General features: G+C 45.0%; 1 protein-coding gene across 2 annotated transcripts in view; it reads right to left on the reverse strand.

The window, feature by feature from the left end:
* LOC138260842 (tachykinin-like peptide) overlaps positions 1-18,716 on the reverse strand; it is a 171,899-nt gene that overhangs the window by 80,469 nt on the left and 72,714 nt on the right. Inside the window, exons 3-4 of one of the 2 annotated variants that reach the window (XM_069209265.1) lie at positions 16,696-16,795; positions 3,539-3,667 (exon numbers count right to left, since the gene is read on the reverse strand). In XM_069209265.1, coding sequence (XP_069065366.1) covers positions 3,539-3,667; positions 16,696-16,795 — 229 coding nt within the window. The remainder of the gene's footprint in view (positions 1-3,538; positions 3,668-16,695; positions 16,796-18,716) is intronic. The other variant, XM_069209267.1, reaches the window with a different exon arrangement.

An 18,716-nucleotide genomic window follows, 5' to 3' on the forward strand; every position in this document is an offset into this window, starting at 1 on the left:
CTTCAGAACATTCGGGTAACCCTATGACTCGGATATTGTTTCGCTGTGATCTATTTTTGGCGTCTTCAGCCCTTAGTTCTAATTCTCTGATTCGTTTCTCCATTTGACGTGTTAGTTTGGAATTATCTTTTATTTCAGGCCGCAGTTCCTCCAATTGCTTATCTGTGGTATTCACTTTTTCTGCCAGGCGGCGATGGCCATCCCTGAGCACTGTAAGGCCAGTTGTCAATGCATCTACTTTCCCTTCTAGGGAAACTCTGAAGGTAGTTATGGCTTGCATCACGTCTTGGAGGGTAGGTTCTTCTTTTTCCTTCCCTTCTCCTGGAGCAAGTTTCATCGGATTCTCTTGTTCCGACAACGCCTTGGCGGGATGGCCAGTATTGCAGTCTGTGTTGTGTCGTCTGCCCGTTTTGCCCATTATACAGAACTGTAGATATGCTCAATGAGAGTGGTTTTCCGACAGGTCAGTGTTATTTGCCCAAGAGAGGAGGCAGAGTCTGATGCTGTCCATAAAACCTACTAGCTCCTCTTGGGGTTACAAAAGGTCTGGGAGGGTTGTTCTTAGTTCTTATGTGGGCCCTGTGCCCCTCTCTCGTGTTGAGGTTAGGAGGTGATTTTCTCTGGGATTTGGATCTCTGTTTTCCCCCCAGGAGATTGTCAATATTGGGGGTGTATTACTTTATTAGCCGTGGCTTCCCCTTGGCAACGCATTTGATTTGTCTGACTTTTATGTGCCTCTGCTGGTGTATTTTTGAGCTTGTAGGAAGGGGACCTCGGGGTCCATTCTCCTGGGATTTCCGGCCGGGTGGCTCCGCCAACTTCGTTCCCGGCCCCCCGAACTGGACTTTAGCGCTCAGCTTTTTCTTTTTCCCCCTGGGGTTCTATAGGCACGTGCAACTCCCTCCAACGCGGTAGGTCTCACCGGTTCAGGTCTCCTCTGGGGTCTCTCGCTCCGTGCAGGGCTGTGGAATTCGACCACGCCAGGATCCGGAACCCTTTGTGATCTCTGGGCAGTAGTAAGCACTAGGGGGCTCAATGAATTCTTTGCAATCTGGGGTCTCCCTCCGGCACCTCTGCCGCAAGGCCCTACCTCCAAGCACCTCCAGAGGCGTCCAGCTGGGTCCGCAGGTGGGAGCCCCCGAGGCCGGTTATCAAGGGCTCCAAGCCGGGGGCTCCGTATGCTATGTTCCCGGTTTTCAAGTTAGTAGCGGAGCTCCGCTCTCTCCCGCTCTGAATTGGGCCGTGGGCAAGCGCCGCTCACCTCGACATGGTCAGGCACGCCGGGACCAGTGTGCTCCGGAGTTCCGTCCCTCCAGCAGGCCTCGTCACGTCCGGGCGCCATCGCCGACGCAGCAGGCTGGGGGTGAGTCGGAAGGTTAGCGGCAAGGGCGGCGAGGGTCTCTTCCTCCTCCCGCTCTATGCTTGTAGCGGCCGCCATCTTCTTTTCTGCCACAGAATCCCCTCGGCTCATTTCAGCGCTCAGTAAAGAGATTTCCGAACTCCAAATCTCATTTTGGTGCGACTGGGGGTGGGGGTCACTACACCTTCTGCTCTTCGTTTTTCTCGTTTGGGGTAGATTTGGCTATCGTGAACCCGAGGGTGGGGAGATTGGAGCGGGAGCCTCACGGAGAGGCTGCGACCGCCAGGGCGTCAGGCCACGCCCCCTCGAGAGCTATGACCATGGATGCGGCCAAATGGTGCCTAGTCAAATGCCTCACAGAGATGCTACTTCCTTTGGAGGTTTTCACACAGGTAGTTAGCAAGGAGGACATTACAATGGGCCAAGCTATCCCGTTGTTGCATCTGCTATAGGAGCAGCTAAAGAAGGTGTCTGAAAGGTTCGTATTCAGGGGTGTGAACAAAAACACAGAAGCGCATGCCTTGGTTACTAGCCTAAATTATCGCTTGACTTGTAATGCAAGGCTGCAAAATGACATAATCTCGTCCAAAGAGTACATCTGTGCCAGCCTACTTGATCCTTGCTACAAAAATGCTTCCTGTTGTCATTCCTTTTTTTGAAGCGGTGTTTCACAATACAAGAGGTGGATCATTGAGCAAGCAGGAGAACCAGAAGAAGAACTGCTGGAACTAAGAGTCCCTCTCCACAGTTGTGGGGGTGCTACCTTCAACTTCAAGAGAGGGCAGTCTTCTCTCACATCCGCCAATCCCACCAACAAGAAAACCAGTGACAACAGCAAAAGAAGAATCAGACCCAACCTGTGCATTGGCTTGGCTTCAAGTGGCAGGTCCTAAGTCCACTGCAGAGATGGAATAAAAGGTGGTAGAGCAGGTGGCAAAACCAATAACTGTTTAGAGGATGTTCCAGGAATATCTGGATGACCCAAAAGAGGTGTATGCAGATCAAAACCCACTGGTGTACTGGTATGGGAAGATATGCCAATTTCCAGAGCTCATCAGGCTGGCAATAAAGTTTCTGGCTTATCCTGTAACGAACGTGTCTGCTGAATGTGTGTTCAGTGCAGCTGGTGGAGTTCTTACAGTGAGAAGGATTAGTCTGTCTCCTCAAAACGTGGTGAGATTGACCATGATCAAAATGAACCAGCATTTCATACCACCTGATTACACCATTCCTGAAACACCACAGGAGGAAGAAGATGATTGGTCCGAATCAACCGTGTTAGCTGACCAATTTCTGGGTGATCCACCAGAGTTTGAGAACAAACTCTACTTCTGGGATTGAGCATGCCAGTGCCACCACAGAACTTTTTCATTATTTCTCGTTCAGCTTCTTTTTCTGTTTCTTTGTTTGCAAAAAAAAAAGCCAGTGCAAAATCATGCTTGTGTTGGATTTGTGCTGCCCCACCATAGTCATATACAAGCCCAGATTGGTGTTGGATCCATGTGCAGTGAAAAAGCCCCAAAATACCCTTCAGGACATTTGAGAAAACTGCCTGCCTCCCTCACATGCCATTGCATCTTCTATTTTTACATAACCTAGCAGGGCTTCCCTGGAAGAGCATTGATTAAAAGACTGCCAGTGCCAATGTCTGATTCCAATGTGTGAATACCGTCAAAGAGGAGGTATTTTGTTCAACCACCATGCTTGGATTGAAAGAGGTAACTAAATAACTATTGCACCAATGAGTGGTGGTATATTGATTGACTGTGACTGTGAATTTGTGAGTGATGACCCATGTATGTGGTGGCTGACAGTGAGGGAGCTAGTTGAACAAAATTGTAAACTTGTTTCTGTTGATTTGCAACGTTTGGGGGCTGATGGGTGATAATTGTTTCCTGAAAGTGTATGGCCTTTCAAAAGTAGTGAAATGTACTTGCAAATTCTATCCCTTTTCTCTGGTTCCTTGTAACAAACCAGTCACTTTAGTTACCAAAGATAAATCTACACAAAACAATACCCTTGTTCTGTTTCTCTATGTGTTCTTCAACAGTTGTGCACTTCACAAGTCTTCCTTGCTCGATTTGGGACTAGGACTCAGGGAAGGACTAGAAAGGAAAAAGTTCTCAACTTCAAAGAGAACCCTTGATCATCGTGAAGACTCTGAGGCCTAGTACTCACTTCGCTCTGTGAACTGAGGAGAGGACTGACTGGGATGAGTAGAGGCATCATAATCGGTGCTGGTGTTCGGCAACTCCCAAGCTCCTGATGGACCTGCCAGTACAGTGCCCTTCTTTTTGCCCTTAGGAGCTGATGTAAGATTAGAAAGAAGACACAAAATAAACATTATTGTTACTGTTAGTCTCCACAATATTATAATATAACAGACAAATTCAATAACATTGCACTTAAATCAGATTGCCTATGGTACTATACTAGTATGATCAACTATCGTTGAGTTGGCTATACTCCTAAAATCCCTATTCCAAATTTCCTTAAGAAAAATAGAAAATGTACATTTAGAACTTATTGCATTGCAATGGAGAATCTTTCATTACATTCTTATTTCTCAAGACCCTTGATAGACCAACTCAGTTTCCCTTTGTGCAAAGCATGTATACTTGCATCACTATGAAATTGCTTGGGACTGTACACGCTACATAAAGTGACAGAGAATGCTAGCTCCCTCATATCACTAATTCACTATGGAGTTAGGAGGAGGACAGAGGAGTCTGCATTGCAATGGCTTCTTAAACATCAGCCAAAGCGAGTGCCTGCCCATAAGTATAAAAATCAATGATGTAGCACTGATCACTTGCCTAGCTCTAACTGGGTCACATAATAAATAATAATCTTTCTTAACGTAAACTAAACATAACTTATCTCTGAGTGGATGAGCATGCTATTCAGAATAAAGTGACCATTGTAGAACACAAAAACAATAAAAATATAATACTCACTAAGCCCCGGGATCTCCACGCCTAGCAGGTCCTGCTCGCAGTCGATAATATCCACCCAGCGGTGCATCAGCTGCTGGGTGGTGTTTTGGACCTGAGTGGTGGCCCTGATCAACCAGCACAACCTAGCCCAGTGTTGCCGATGCCCCCACAGGGGGTAACCGCTCCCAGGCCTGCCTCCTGCTACCAGTATGGAGGAGAAGCTGTGCATAAACACAAGTGCTGCCATCTCCATCTCTCAGAAGATCGGCCAAGATTGCAACCCATGACGGCGGTGCTGCCTACAAGGCAGGCAGGTGTTGTTGCCCTACTGCTCTACCATGGTGTTGGGTGGGTAGGGTAGGAGAAAAGAATAAGGAGGAAAAGGAAGGAAATCAGGGAAAAATAAACAAAATACAAAAAGTCATATAACACACAAAAGAAAAGAAAACAACGTAAAAGTACTGAGGCACAAAAAGAAACACTAATACAATAAATAAAAAATAGGGGTAGATGAAGTATGGGGTAGAGGATTACAAAGTTTGAGGGAAGATTGAAGTAGATGTCCCAGCACCATAATCAGAGTGAGAAACAAGATGGCCACACCTTTGTGCACTGTGTGGTGTCATTTGTGTGAGATCTTGAACGCGAGTACGTACTTTGCGTTGCATGTGATGTCAAATGCAATTTAAACTGGCGCAACAGAGAACTCTGCCCACTAGCAGAACTCTGCATAGAGCGGTGGAGTTTTTTTGCCACTTTGCGGAGTTCCATGTTTGCGTTTCGCAATTGCGACATGAAATACCGAATCGCTAATAGCATATCGCAAATTGCGAGTCCGAATAGCAACTCGCAAATTCAGATTCGGTATTTCACGTCACAAATTGCGAGACACAAAATGCAACACGCAAAACCATGTCGCAATTCGATGCATAAAAAATTCCCAAATTGCGAATTTTCGCAGAATGACCTTTTGCACATGCAAATTACCACGGATTGAAACCAGGTGGTAACCAGGTGCAACCTATATAAAGAGGCCCAGAATGCCTCAGACTCTTTTCCACAATGGCTGCACTCTACGTCATAATGAGGAGAATGAGGATCTTGGCAGGTTTGAGGAGAGGGAGGAGGAGACAGGAGTGCATTTTCAGAGTGCGCATTACCCTTTTTGACCAGACTGAGGAGGACATTTTTGAGAAGTACAGGTTGAGCTCAGCCATGATACTTGAACTGATAGCTGAGCTACAACCCATACTGCAGCGCACAATACACAGGACTAATAGCATACCCACCCATGTGCAGGTATTATGCTCCCTGGACCTACTTGCCTCAGGGAGCTATCAAGGGGTCATAGCAACAGCTGGAGGGGTATCACAGAGTGTCCTCTCTAGATTTTTCAATGCAGTTCTAAACGCCATGCTGAGCAGGATGCACAAGTACATTAAATTCCCCAACACCCCACAGGAAATACAGCAGACAAAAATAGATTTCTACCAGATAGCACAGTTCCCCCATGTCCTAGGTGCCATAGATGGGACACATGTTGCAATCTGTCCACCATCGGCCACAGAGTATGTGTACCGCAACCGTAAATACTAACATTCAATGAATATACAGGTGATATGCAATGCCTCTTATATCATAACTGATCTTGTGGCCAGGTACCCAGGGAGCACACATGATTCGTACATCTTTTGCCACAGCGGGATTCACACAAAACTGCTAGCTGGGGAATTTGATGAAGGATATCTACTACGTATTTTCCCTCTGTTCACTGGTGCATTGATGGCAGTTTGACGTCAGATGGCTCAGCTTCTCATTATACCCTCTGTTCCTTCCAGGAGACAGTGCCTACGCAGTGCGCACCTACATGATGACGCCCTACCTAAATCCTGCAACACCAGCAGAGCGGAGATACAATTCAGCACACAGGGCAATCCGCAACGTGGTGGAGCGCACCTTTGGCCTGCTGAAGACTCACTTCCAGTGCATCCACAAAAGTGGAGGGGCACTACAGTACAGCCCGGACACGACCTGGAGAATAGTGGCCACATGTGCGATCTTGCACAATATAGCTACCACCAGGGGCATACCTGTGGAAATATCGGAGTCAGACTCAGATGAAGATGATGATCCCATACCACCCCTACAGCCAGCAGACAGGACCAGTGCAGCAGGGGGCAGGCAAAGGCGTGCTGACATCACGCACAACCATTTTAGATGTAAGTTATGACAACACAACCTCACTGACATGTATTCTGGTAGTTAGCACCTTTATTACCTTGACTTCAGGTAACATACGTGTCACTAGGACAAAGCAATACACATGAGTCATACATGAGCCATTTACAGTGTTGCACTATTGTCATCATAGTTTACTGTAATTCTACATGTGAAGTTAGTCCCCTGTGGCCATCAATGTCACTTCTTACGACCACGCATTCCACTTGAGTGCGCAGTGGCCTCACCGGCACCTCTTGTATCAGGCTCAGAGGCAGTACTGTGCCTCGCACTGCGACGCCTAGGATCCATCATGGGCACTGCAAGGCTGCTGAGGCCAGATGACTCCTCAGTATCCCCAACTCCCATTTCACTGGGTGTAGCACTGCGTGTTGCCAGCATAGCATCCAGAACGTTGGTAATTTGGACCAATCCCTGGGCAACATCCCGACTGCTATGTGCTGCCTCCAACTTTGCGGACACAGCACGCCTTGATATCAGGGCAGTAGATGTAGCTAGCCGATTTACTGAACATTCCCATGAATCGCCTTTCATGCCTGCGGTGGCTAACTCGCTCATGCCTGATCTCAGTACAGAGTTCTTTTATGGCATTGGTCAGTTCCCTGGTGTTCTCCACAGCTGTTTGCTGTCCCTCATGCAGCTTGCAGATGTTAGTATTCAGACACTCCAAATGCTTGTGCAGCCACCCCCATATTGGCATTGTGTGCCTGCATCTGTCTGTGCATTGCCCTCATGTTTTTGTTTTGCAGGCGCTGCACTTTGAGCATTGATGCTTCCAGGCCACTAAAGAATGATGGGCCCTCACCTACATCTGTGTGCTGTGTGCCTGCATCGTGAGGCCTCCTGCACGGAGTTAAGTTACGCTGGGGCAGGGACTGCTGCCTTCCAGTGGAACTGGCTTCTGGGGATGGAGTGTGGCCTTCATCCCGCATGTCATTGGAGTCCAGGCTCAAATCGGGGAGAGGAAACACCCTTGTCTTCTGTCTGATTGTCGCAATACACAATGACTCGCTGGTGTTGGAGTCAGACAAAGGCTGAGTTTCTGCATCCCCCACAATGACACATTCTGCTGCTGCGGGGCCTGGGCCATCTACAACAACAATGTGCACCATGTAATTTATGTATGTATCATCAAATGTGGCATAGTGTTAATAAATGTACACTTACATCGTATCACTATGTACTAGGTGTTGTGTTCTTCTGGGTGTCGCTCTACTTAATTGCATTCAATGTGCTAATTTCAGCTCTGGGTTGTGGACTACCACTCCCATGAGGCATTGTTGTGCCGCATCTAAGATGTGGAATGGGGTACTTATCACAATGGTTTGCACTACTTGCTATTTCCTAAGGGGCATTTGTTCATACACATATGGGGTTACATATCATTATTGGACTTACCTTTATTGGTGCTGGGTGTGCCGGACGTGTCAATGTCAGTGACCCCACTGACAGCTGCTGGAAGCAGAGTGGACTCCACCAGGTCTTCCATGGGGGTGGAAAGTGTCTGGGTGGATGGTCCGCCTCCTGTGCTCCTTGCCTCCTTTCGCCTGCTGGCCACCCTCTCCTTGGCACAGGAACGCAGGTTGTACCACCTCTTTCGTATCTCCTCCACTGAGTGCTGTGCAACCCCCACTGCGCAGATTTTGGTCTAGATGTCAGCCCAGAGTTTTTGCTTCTCACTCTCTGGTACCTAGAGTGAGCTCTTCCCACATAGCCAGTCATGGCTCCTCACCACCTCCTCAGTGAGCACCTCCAATTCTTGCTCACTGAACTTCAGCTTCTTCTTCCTCTCTCCCTTCTCCTTCCCATTAGCAGCATTGGCCATGTTGATGTCAGGTCCTGGCTTGCTCACAAACTTGCTCCCTGGGGCTGGCTGGTCTGTGACTCTCTGCTGCTCCTGTGGGTGTGGTACCTGCAAACAGCTTGGGCTGACTCACTTCCTGCTCGATTTTCGATTTTCGAATACCGAATCGCAAATCTTTTTGCGATTCGGTATTTGGACCTCACAATTTGCATTAGCAATTTTTAAGAAATCGCTGTTTCCGAATCGCAAATTTGTTACATTGTATTTTGCGACTCAGAAATAGTGATTTCTTAAAAATCGCTATTTGCGATTTGCTAAGGTTTTGTTTCACACATCTGGCCCTATATGCCCACATGCCTCCAGGACCTAGCCCACCTGGGGCTACAATTAAAACAAGCGCTGGAGCCTGCACTTTTTTGTTTTTACTTCACAGTGATACTTGAGAATATTTGCAAATTTTGCATGAATTAAAAATCCTTTTTTTGCCCTGGCAGGGTCCCAGGAGCACCCCTTGACCAATGCTAGGAGAAAGATTGATGCTGTTCATTTCAGTCAATTGACATTTGTAGTTTGGGACAATAGACAGATAACTGACTACTTTAGAGATAACATGAGTGAAGGAAAGTGCCTCTTCGTGTATGGTCACCCCCCACGTTTTGCCCCAAGTGTTGATGGGTATGACTCTATAAGTGCACTGCAGCCTGTTAACCAGTCTCCAATGCTCATGATCTCTCCTTAATTTGGTTTGTCGACTTGGTAATTTTCTGATTGACAAATACTTTATCCTCTTATAAGTCCCTAGTGAATGGTACATAGGATACCCAGGGCATATGTGGTAAAGGGGTCCCCAGGGCTTCAACACAAGTGTGTGCCACCCTGACTGACACATGCAAACTACTGATAGCAGGTCAGCCATTGCAGACTGCAGGAGCTATGTAAACTGTTTGAGGTTTCGACTATGCCATTGCCATGATGCCTAATGCACTGCCTCACATCTAAGTCAGACACCCTTAAGAAAGGCCTCTGCAGCCCAGTAGGCAGTGTACATTATATTTAAGATGCAGGCATGTAAGCATGTGGTAATATGTTTCCACAGTGCTAGTCGATCTATAGATAACATGGAACTTGCACCTGGGCAGACCGGGGTTGCTAGCTCCATTATGGTACTGCCTAGATATTTCAAGTTTGATGTCAAACAACTTGGCTTCTCTTCCCTGACATGAATCTGGTGTTGAGGGATGCCTGGCATGTAATCAGGTGACATCTTCGAGGTTACCCACTGGTTTGCCCCAACTTCTTTATGTTCTGACTGGTCAGCCCACATTTTCCCCATGTCTGCTGCCACCAAGATAGGATTCTGACCTCCTGCCAGGTAGTTAGGGCACTCCCAGGAGTCAGAGACAAAGGCTGAGGTAGGAAGGAGGTTACACCCAGCCTGGCTAGTGAATAGGCATATCAGGGTGGTGAGCTTCAAATGCTTCACCACCCTGATAGCTATCTGGTCTGTCCCCCAGACCCCAGGCACATTTGCGCATAGTAAGGCAGAAAATTAGATATGTAGGACTGTGCACACCCCCAGCAGGCTTACCACACTCTAGGGTGAAAAGCCCAGTCTATGCACTAAATTTATTAGATTTCTGCCATTTTGGAAGTGGCAGAATAGAGGGTTCTAGGTAGCAAAAGGTGACCCACCTTGCCAGATGTGGTCAGCTCAGGGGCGAATTAGCTGCAGGAGCTAGCTGCCCATTGGTCACTAGTCTCCACACACTTAATTCCCCTAAATCTAGGAATTAAGGGACACCACTGACACCATAGCCTCAGATCTGATCGACCAACTTTGAAGAAGGACCAAGCGGAGCCCTGCCTCTCTGACAACAGGACTTTCTCCACTGCAGCAAAGCAAAAGAGGGATACTCTGTCCCTAAGGCAACCGAAAGGGAACTGCGTGAAAACTATCCTCGTCCTTGGCTCAAACTTGACACTCACAACTGGAGAGACCCTTGTGGTTGCCAGAAGCACCCACAATCTCCCTTGTACTAGTGGCACTAGTCTTCTGCAAAGTGCAGGTAAAAACACTTACAGGATCTGAAGATTCACCGGCCATCGAGCCTTCTGTGGGTTCGTACAAATTCAGGCGGTTCAGTGTCTTCTGTGAGTTGTAGTCCTGCCTGCCCTGAAATTTCAGGCCACTACATCACTTCCCCAGACCCTGTGAAGTTCTGAAAACTTTTCCTCATCTTTACCTGCTGCAAGGGCTTGTTAGTTGCTATCCTGATAACTGCCCCCCCTCACTCAACGCTGCAACTGCAGGGCATACCATGCAGCCTGCATACAACATTGCCAACCTAGCCCCACCTGAGTTTTTGCATCTTCTTCACTGCATTGTTGTATAAGCTGTGAATTCAGCACCAGCCCGAGTCCCGCTCAGCACCAGCAGGGGCAACTCTGCAACCGGATGCCATGGACAAGGCAAAACTGAACTGACTGTTGTGGCCTGGTTGTAGGAGCCGCACAACCTTAACCCTGCAAGGGTTCCATGTAACTCACCCTCTAAATGGTCTTTTGTCACTAGTGTTTTTTCTCCATTTACTTCAACGTATCGTTGAAATGCCATGTTTGCTGTGAATTAATTTTGGTTAAAAAATCCATAACTTTGGTTATACTTAAGCAATTCTGTTCATTTTGGTGTCTAAATTAAGATAAGTAGTGGTTGTTGGTCACTCAAACTGTAGATTAAAGCATAAGTACTTAACTTAATTTTGTTTACATTTTAAGTGCTCTGAAACTGTGGTGTGTTGATAATTCACAGGAATTGTGTACCCGAGCGCAAACCTTAATTTACTATCCTCAAAAGTGACTCAACAGAAATTACTCTTTTTTAATGTAATGGCAAAAGCTCTGAGTACATTTGTGTAATTTGCATATTTTCTGAGTTTGTTTTGAGAAATACCCTTTTCTCAAGCAAAACAATTGCAACTTTATACACCCCTAGGTTGTACCCTAAGTAACAAATGGGAACAGGATATAAATCATTTGGTGTATTTTTGTCGAATGTTGTGTGAACAGAGAAAGGGATCTTGGTTGATAAGGCTGTAGAAATATAATCGAAGGATAATAAAGAAAGCTGTCAGATACATTTATGCACCTGGACCGATTATAGATTGTTAGAGAGTTGTTTTAATTTGTCAAAAAGGAATTTAAGTATTATATATTAAAGGAATGATGTAATTTGTTTGAGTATTTATCTTGGTGCCATGAGTAAAGGATCATTTACCTGATTGGAAATTTTATATGGTTTGACCTACAAACATTCACTATAAAGGTACCTGCATTATTCATGCGAACAAGTGTTGCAGTTGTAGGGAAATTTTGTAAAGGTTTTCATGTTACTTATGAGGAATGGAAAAATTGGGAAGAGGAACAAAAACTAGGATTGCATGGCACATTTAAATCTTATATTAGGTATAGCCACCCTATACATGATATAAGATTTTGTCTGACCGATGAGTACTTTCTAAAACGAATGTTCCTACCTTCACTCGGTAAACTGGTGTCCGATGTGACATGGTGTTTAAATCCATGATTCAGCTGTGAAGCTGAACACGAGTTAGTATTGATCTGTTATCCATATGTAAAGGTGGTCACAGGGGTTATTAGCAGTGCTTAATTTGTAAATAAAAATGTGCCGGTGCCCAAAGGCCTCCTCTTAAACATGCGGCCGCTGCAATTAAATCTGCAAACACGGAATACTGATGGGGTGTATTCCTAAAGCCATTTCGGGCCCCTCTAATTCATATACAGCCACTCCATGGCCTTTCAGCTCCCTCTTGCATCTTTCTCTTTTCTCCTTTCTCCTAATTGTGACGCTTTTTCGTTTTTCTCTTCCTCCGTCTTTCCCATATGTGTCTTTTGCTCGCAGTAAATTCTTGAGGCAGAAAAATAAGAGGCGGCCCTCAAAAATAAGTGCCGGTGTCCGCACCGGAAACAACAAGCTCAAATTTAGCACTGGTTGTTAGTATCATGGGAATCCTGATGGTTCAAGTACATGCAATGTTCTTTACTTTTGCTTGGCGGTATATCTTCCGTTAGGGTTGTGTGCACTAAACTTGGTGTGGTAGCAAACATTACATACATTCTCTATTGCAAAATATGCCTTTTGAACACCCTGAGGGGATAATGCTAATACATTCCGTTTTTGAAGAAGGTATTTTTAATATTGCTTGTTGGTGTCAAAGACGTTCATTAGTAATGCCGAGTCTGTGTTCAACCTAAAATGTGCAGGAGAGGGCACCGCTCATTACGTACATATTGCATTGCCATAAATTAAGTTAACACATCTAATTTCAATAATATTTTCGCTGAATAATCCGAAGCCTTCAGAATGCTCATAGGGTACTATGCCCCCAAGAAAAGACATTTTGGCTTCCCGGTAATAAATGTAATTGCTACTACAGATGACATTTCAATAAACACAGATTAGGTTTTTGATTAAAATAAAGAAATTATAGTTAAAAATATATGCATGCAGCCAATGTCCATGTTTGCATTAATGAGGCACCGTTCCTCCCATTATTATTAGTTAAATAAATCACGTGCTATAGATGGGTGGCAACAATAACATCACAAGGTGTCGAGGCACCTCCCTCATTAGATGATTTAGAACTGCTCTAGCACAATTGGCCTGGTCTCCCACGTAAGGTCCATAATTGTGAACGTTTTTGTTTAATACATGTAAGTAGGGCAGTCAGGATTTTTGTATTTGTTAAGTACAAGGTATAAGTGAGGCCAAAACCCGGACATGTCATTTTTTTTCACTTTTACTTAAGTGTTTATTTCGGGTTAAATCATCGACTTTATCTGTTTGTGCAGTGCATCTTCACTAAGGTGGCGGGGCATCCACGTACAAACGTTATCAGTAGGCAGCACTCCCTCGCCAAGTATCACAGAATGTTGGGCTGGTTTAAATGAAAGGGGAGTATGTGTGTGGCTGTTAGAACTGGAAGGTAGAGATATACGGAGCTGGTTCATCACGTTTTCAAAGAGCGAATTTAAAAATCTATTTCAGGCTGACTGTAAGGAATCCCAGGCTCCTGACTTGCTGACCGTCATTAGTATAGGGAGATGCTGCGGGAAGTCTGAAGTATACACAGAGGAGCTACACGCGGGAAAGGGGGGGCAGAAAAAGTCAGGGTAGCTGACTTTTTCTGGTGACGGAGGCAGGGAGAGTTACATGACAACTGAAATACGTACGAATAGAGAATCTGGCAGGACACTTTCAGATATTAGGAGGGGACAACAGCAGGACACGACAGACAGAAAGAAGCTTGGCATTAATGGTTATGATACTTTGCAAAGTCGATTGGCAGGTAGCATTAGGAACTGGGTAAAGAGAACAAATGGGTTTGATAGGGAAACAGCATTAAAAACATGACTGGAGGAAGAGACGGCAGGACAAGGTTAAAGGGAGGGGGGAGGAGAGGGTGCGGCAGGGGGGAGGATTTTTGGATAGATGATTTTGATGTATAGTGAGGTTTTAGTTTTGTTAGGCAAAGGCCAAGGTTTGATTAATTGTAAGTGCACCTGTTTCCAATAAGGCAGCCTTTTCCACACAGCAACGGTGTTGTGGCATTGTTCCCTCTTCCCCAATACACGTAAGTAGGGCAGTCAGGATTTTTGTATTTGTTAACTACTCGGCATAAGTGAGGCCAAAACCTGGGCCTGTCATTTTTTTTCCACTTTTGCTTAAGTATTTATTTCAGGTTAAATCATCGACTGCATCTGTTTGTGCAGTGCATCTTCACTAAGGTGGCGGGGCATTCACATGCAAATGTGACTTTCGTTATCAGTAGGCAGCACTCCCTCGCCATGTGTCACAGAATGTTGGGCTGGTTTTAATGTAAGGGGAGTGTGAGTGTTGCTGTTAGAACTGGAAGGTATAGATACAAGGAGCTGGTTCATCACGTTTTCCAAAGAGCAAATTTAAAAATCTATTTCAGGCTGACTGTAAGGAATCCCAGGCTCCTGACTTGCTGACCGTCATCAGTATAGCGAACCTCTATGTCAGTGTGGCATTCAGTTGAAGGCGGTTCATGGTTGTGGCAGATCTGTATGCGATCCATCAGGACCCTGCATAAGCACATTGATGTAAACCCATAAATTTATGTACTCACCAAGATAGCATCAGGTAGGATAGTGGAGAGGGGAGAGAGATTGTTGGTGACCTGTTCTCAGGGAAAGATATAGAAGCAGAGCACGTCAGCATAGCATCATGCAAAGTCTTTTCAAAACTTTTTGGGCCTAATCATGAGGTTTGCGGGCCGACTGCCACCCTGCCAACCACGTGGAGAGGAGACTGCCGTAGAGCTGGCGGTATCCCCCCACCCCATTATAAGGTTTCCGCTGGGCTGACCAGCGGAAACTGCTGGTCAGCCCAGAGGAAACTGTGTGACGGCATTGTGCTCAGATCCTCAGGGAACTGAGGCCAATGTCGTTGCACAGAGGTTGTTCCCAGCACCCTCAGAATACACACTGTAGCAGACAGTGTTCATTCCATGGGTGCTGGGCAGGGGTGCACCTGAGCTGCCCACAACATGGCCATGGGCAGGGGCCCCAGTGGCCCCCAGCACAGGCTTTCTGCCAGCCTTTTCATGGCGAGGTCCATGCCATGAAAACGCTGGCGGAAAGTGAAGTAGTGATCAGCACTGCGGTGCTGCTTTAGGCACTGGAGTGGCTGAACACAACTTTGATCACCGCCTACCATTCAGGAACCTTGTTCCTGGCAGGGGCAGCAGTCCAACCGCCAGGGTCATAATTTGGCAGTCATACCGCCAGGAGTATGTCGGTCTGACCGCCACCGCGAGTCTGGCATTCTAAAGACCACCAGACTTGTAATCAGGCCCTTAGTGGAAGCCTGCACTGGAGGAACACAATTCTTGTGTACGGCAGTGTTCTAATCACTAGTAGTTACCATTCAGAGGAAAGCCTTTCAGTTGCTCTTGGGGATTAAGCAAGCGATTATCTCACTTCTCACTTGATATTTTTCACCATTTCATGTAAATGTTATGATATATGCAATTACGCAAATTCTCCACTAGGCCCGGGAATTCTATTGCATGAATAGTATATGATTCTTAGTAATCCTGAGACGCTGATTTAAAATCCATATTTTGCGCAGACACAATATATAAGCAAGGGTCATATCTGTCTAGCCAAGCTGCAGGGCTGAAAGGCCATTCAGGCTAGCAAACTGGCTAGGAGGAAATAGCTACATGCTGTTCCAACATGGTTGAAAGGATATTTATCCTTCTGTTGTCCCTTCGAGGTTTACAGATGAAAAAGGTTTCACAAGGATCAAACACCTGTAAAGAATAATGTTAGAGCCACTCAAGTGAAATGAATGTCCGTGGAACTGTACACGGAATCCAAAGGAATTGACAGCACCACAAGCTGTTATTTCATTCTAAATGTATTGCCTGAGCCCACGAAATGTATGTCTAGCTTTTAAGCTCTTAAGTACATTGAATGCTATACAACCACATGCTGGCGACCTTTGGAACTAATAAGATTGTCATTTATGTTGTAGGTTGTCTCTACCCATCCTTTGTTTCAACAACAGAATGGAGTCACAATGATTATCATTGCTTCTGAATTATTTAGCATACCCCCAGGTAATTAGTTTGCTTTGGAGCCCTGTGATATCGAAGAAATAAGAGTTTAAGTCACTAAGCCTTGGCAATGTAAGGTTGTATACATAATTTTGAGCATGGAATATTGCGGTACCTTAATATCATATCTAAAATATCAAGGACAAAATTATCACCGGGGCAGTGTACAGAGGGAGAAATAGATTTACTATTCATAGCTACACATCTGTGTAGCTCCATGAAATATATATTTGAAGAACATGTTAACGTATATGTACTTACCTGTCATATTTTTGTCCTTGATATTTTGGGTACGATTTTAAGGTAGCAAGATATTTCATACTCAATATTTTATTTTACATAAAAGGGGGTGCCTAGTGCTATAGTACCGATGCCTACCATCCCTACTAGCAAATTGACATAACCTACCTTGGCTAGGGTACCAGTACAGAGGAAGTTCTGTCTGGCAAATAGAAGGGTAATAGTTATTATTCTGATATGAGGTAATCTATGGCCGAATTTTCTTGCTTGAGTGCCTCCCCCACTTGTTCTTAGGAGATTTGGGCTGTGCCATGATGCTGAGCAACCATCAAGGTTTTGAATTATGCTTATATCTTTTAAGGTATGATAGGTGAATGTTTTATCTTGTTCATACTGCTCCACAAGCAGAAATACGCAGATATTTTGAGTAAAACACATTAGATTAACACTTACCATTGTATTGCTTTGCCATTGGTCCATACAGCTCATTTTGTCTTTGCTTTATGGCAATTCTCTGGATAATTTTCTTCAGCAATGGACTCTGTAATTCAGACTGAAAAAAATGAACACATTTCATTTCAGGAAATTAAATCTGAGCTAGCATTATAAAATGCATGCCATTTTGAGTATCGTATTTTGAAATAGAATTCGTGAAACGTGTACATTTTGTTAAAAAAGAATAAGGAATTGTCATTACCACTTTTGGAGGGCAAATAGGCTTTTCATCAATTTGTTATTGGTAAGAACCGAGGCAGCAAAAATGTGTTTTCACCAGTAATTGTAGCCTACCTTACTTATAGTTTCCAATCTAGCCGGTGATTCACGTAGTACAAAGGGTGTGATATGGGGAGTAGCTAGTTATATAACTCTTAGTAGCCCCATAGATGTAGTTAGATAGTTTTAAATTAAGTATCAATGGAACCTTGGCTGACATATTTGTTTCAGAAATACATCACCTGAGAACAGTTAGAGAGGTGAACTTGCATCCAATTGTTGATTTTGAGAAACTGGCCTATTATTTGGGGTGGATTGGGGTCCACCCCAAGTAATAAAGTCATTAACTTGTTCAAACAGTCAAAGATTTCAGCAATATAAAGCTGAGCTCAATCACTGTTAGCCATCACACAGAGCAGACAGGCTTAAGGTAGAGAAATGTGTAAACCATTTAGAAATTCCATTTACAGATGAAAACTCAAAAAAACAATGCAATAAAAATGCAACTCTAATTTCCATACAAAACACAGTAAACGTTAGCGATCAAATTACACCAAAACAACAACATCCTATAAGGGCAACCTGAGATATGAATTTTTAAACATTTTGGAACAATTGTAGGAAAATCGTAAAGCAACAATGGTTGCAGTCTGACCAAGACCATGGTGTGATTTCATGCTGACCACAATGGAGTGGGGTAGAATACGCGAACCAGGTTTGTCCCGGTTGGAAGTTTTAACCTGGGACTTAGGCCCTGATTATGACCTTGTGGATGGGATACTCCGTCACAAACATGATAGATATCCTGCCCGCCATTTTACAAGTTCTACACAATATAATGGAGCTTGTAATATGGCAGGCCCATAATCTTTTATCTGGAAGTCATAATCCTTTAGCAGGGTAAGGTAACATGCTATATCTGAGGAAGTCCTCACAAAGTTAGATAAGCATTGGAGGAGGTCCAGCTGAATCCATTGGTTTGGCAGGAAAAGCTGAACACAAGAGGAATTCAAGTTTTACACCCAGGCAAGTCCTCTCACCGGATGTATACTTTTGTCACTTCTTGTGGGAATGATTTTTACCTTCAGGCTTAGTCTCTCTTTTAGAGCTCAGAATCATTCTGCAGAGCAAGGTTGCGGCTGTCTTTCACAATGAGTTACATAAGGCCACATACCTTCTTACCAATGGTCAGCTGAATCAGATTTGCTGCTGCAGAGAAGCTCAGAGCAGGAGAAACTTGTTTTCTCAGCCCAAAGGGGTCAAGCTTTGGGTGGGTACGCTGGTGTGGTTGGTTCCAATCCTGCTGAGTTCTGGAAGTTCCAACATTTTCTAAGTTCCAGGACTTGCTATAAGATAAGTCTAGTTAGGCACAGACATGGGTCCCATGACCTCAGTAACAACACTGGGGTTCAAGGTTCACTCCAGCAGAGGCTACCAGCAAAATCCAGGTTAATGCCTAATGGTACTAGTCAGCAGGGTTTTATGTAAGCCCTCTAGCGAGACAGGAGATCGGCCAACTGACCTTTGGAGTCCACGTATTTATCCTGGGTACAAGAGAGAGCAGGTCCAGTCCCTCTGGGCTCATATCAAGTCATAAATAGCAGGTTCAGTCCTCTTCTGTTCTTCTACTTGTCCAGAAAGCGTTCTGAAGTTAGTGTATGCAGGAGCCACATTTATGTCTGACGCCAGATAGTGGGTGGTGGTGACTACTGGGAATTCCTCAACAAACTTGATACAAGTTCCCTAAGCCAGCCTCACCC

This window comes from Pleurodeles waltl, chromosome 10, assembly GCF_031143425.1.
Source record: "Pleurodeles waltl isolate 20211129_DDA chromosome 10, aPleWal1.hap1.20221129, whole genome shotgun sequence".
Taxonomy (NCBI): Eukaryota; Metazoa; Chordata; class Amphibia; order Caudata; family Salamandridae; genus Pleurodeles; species Pleurodeles waltl.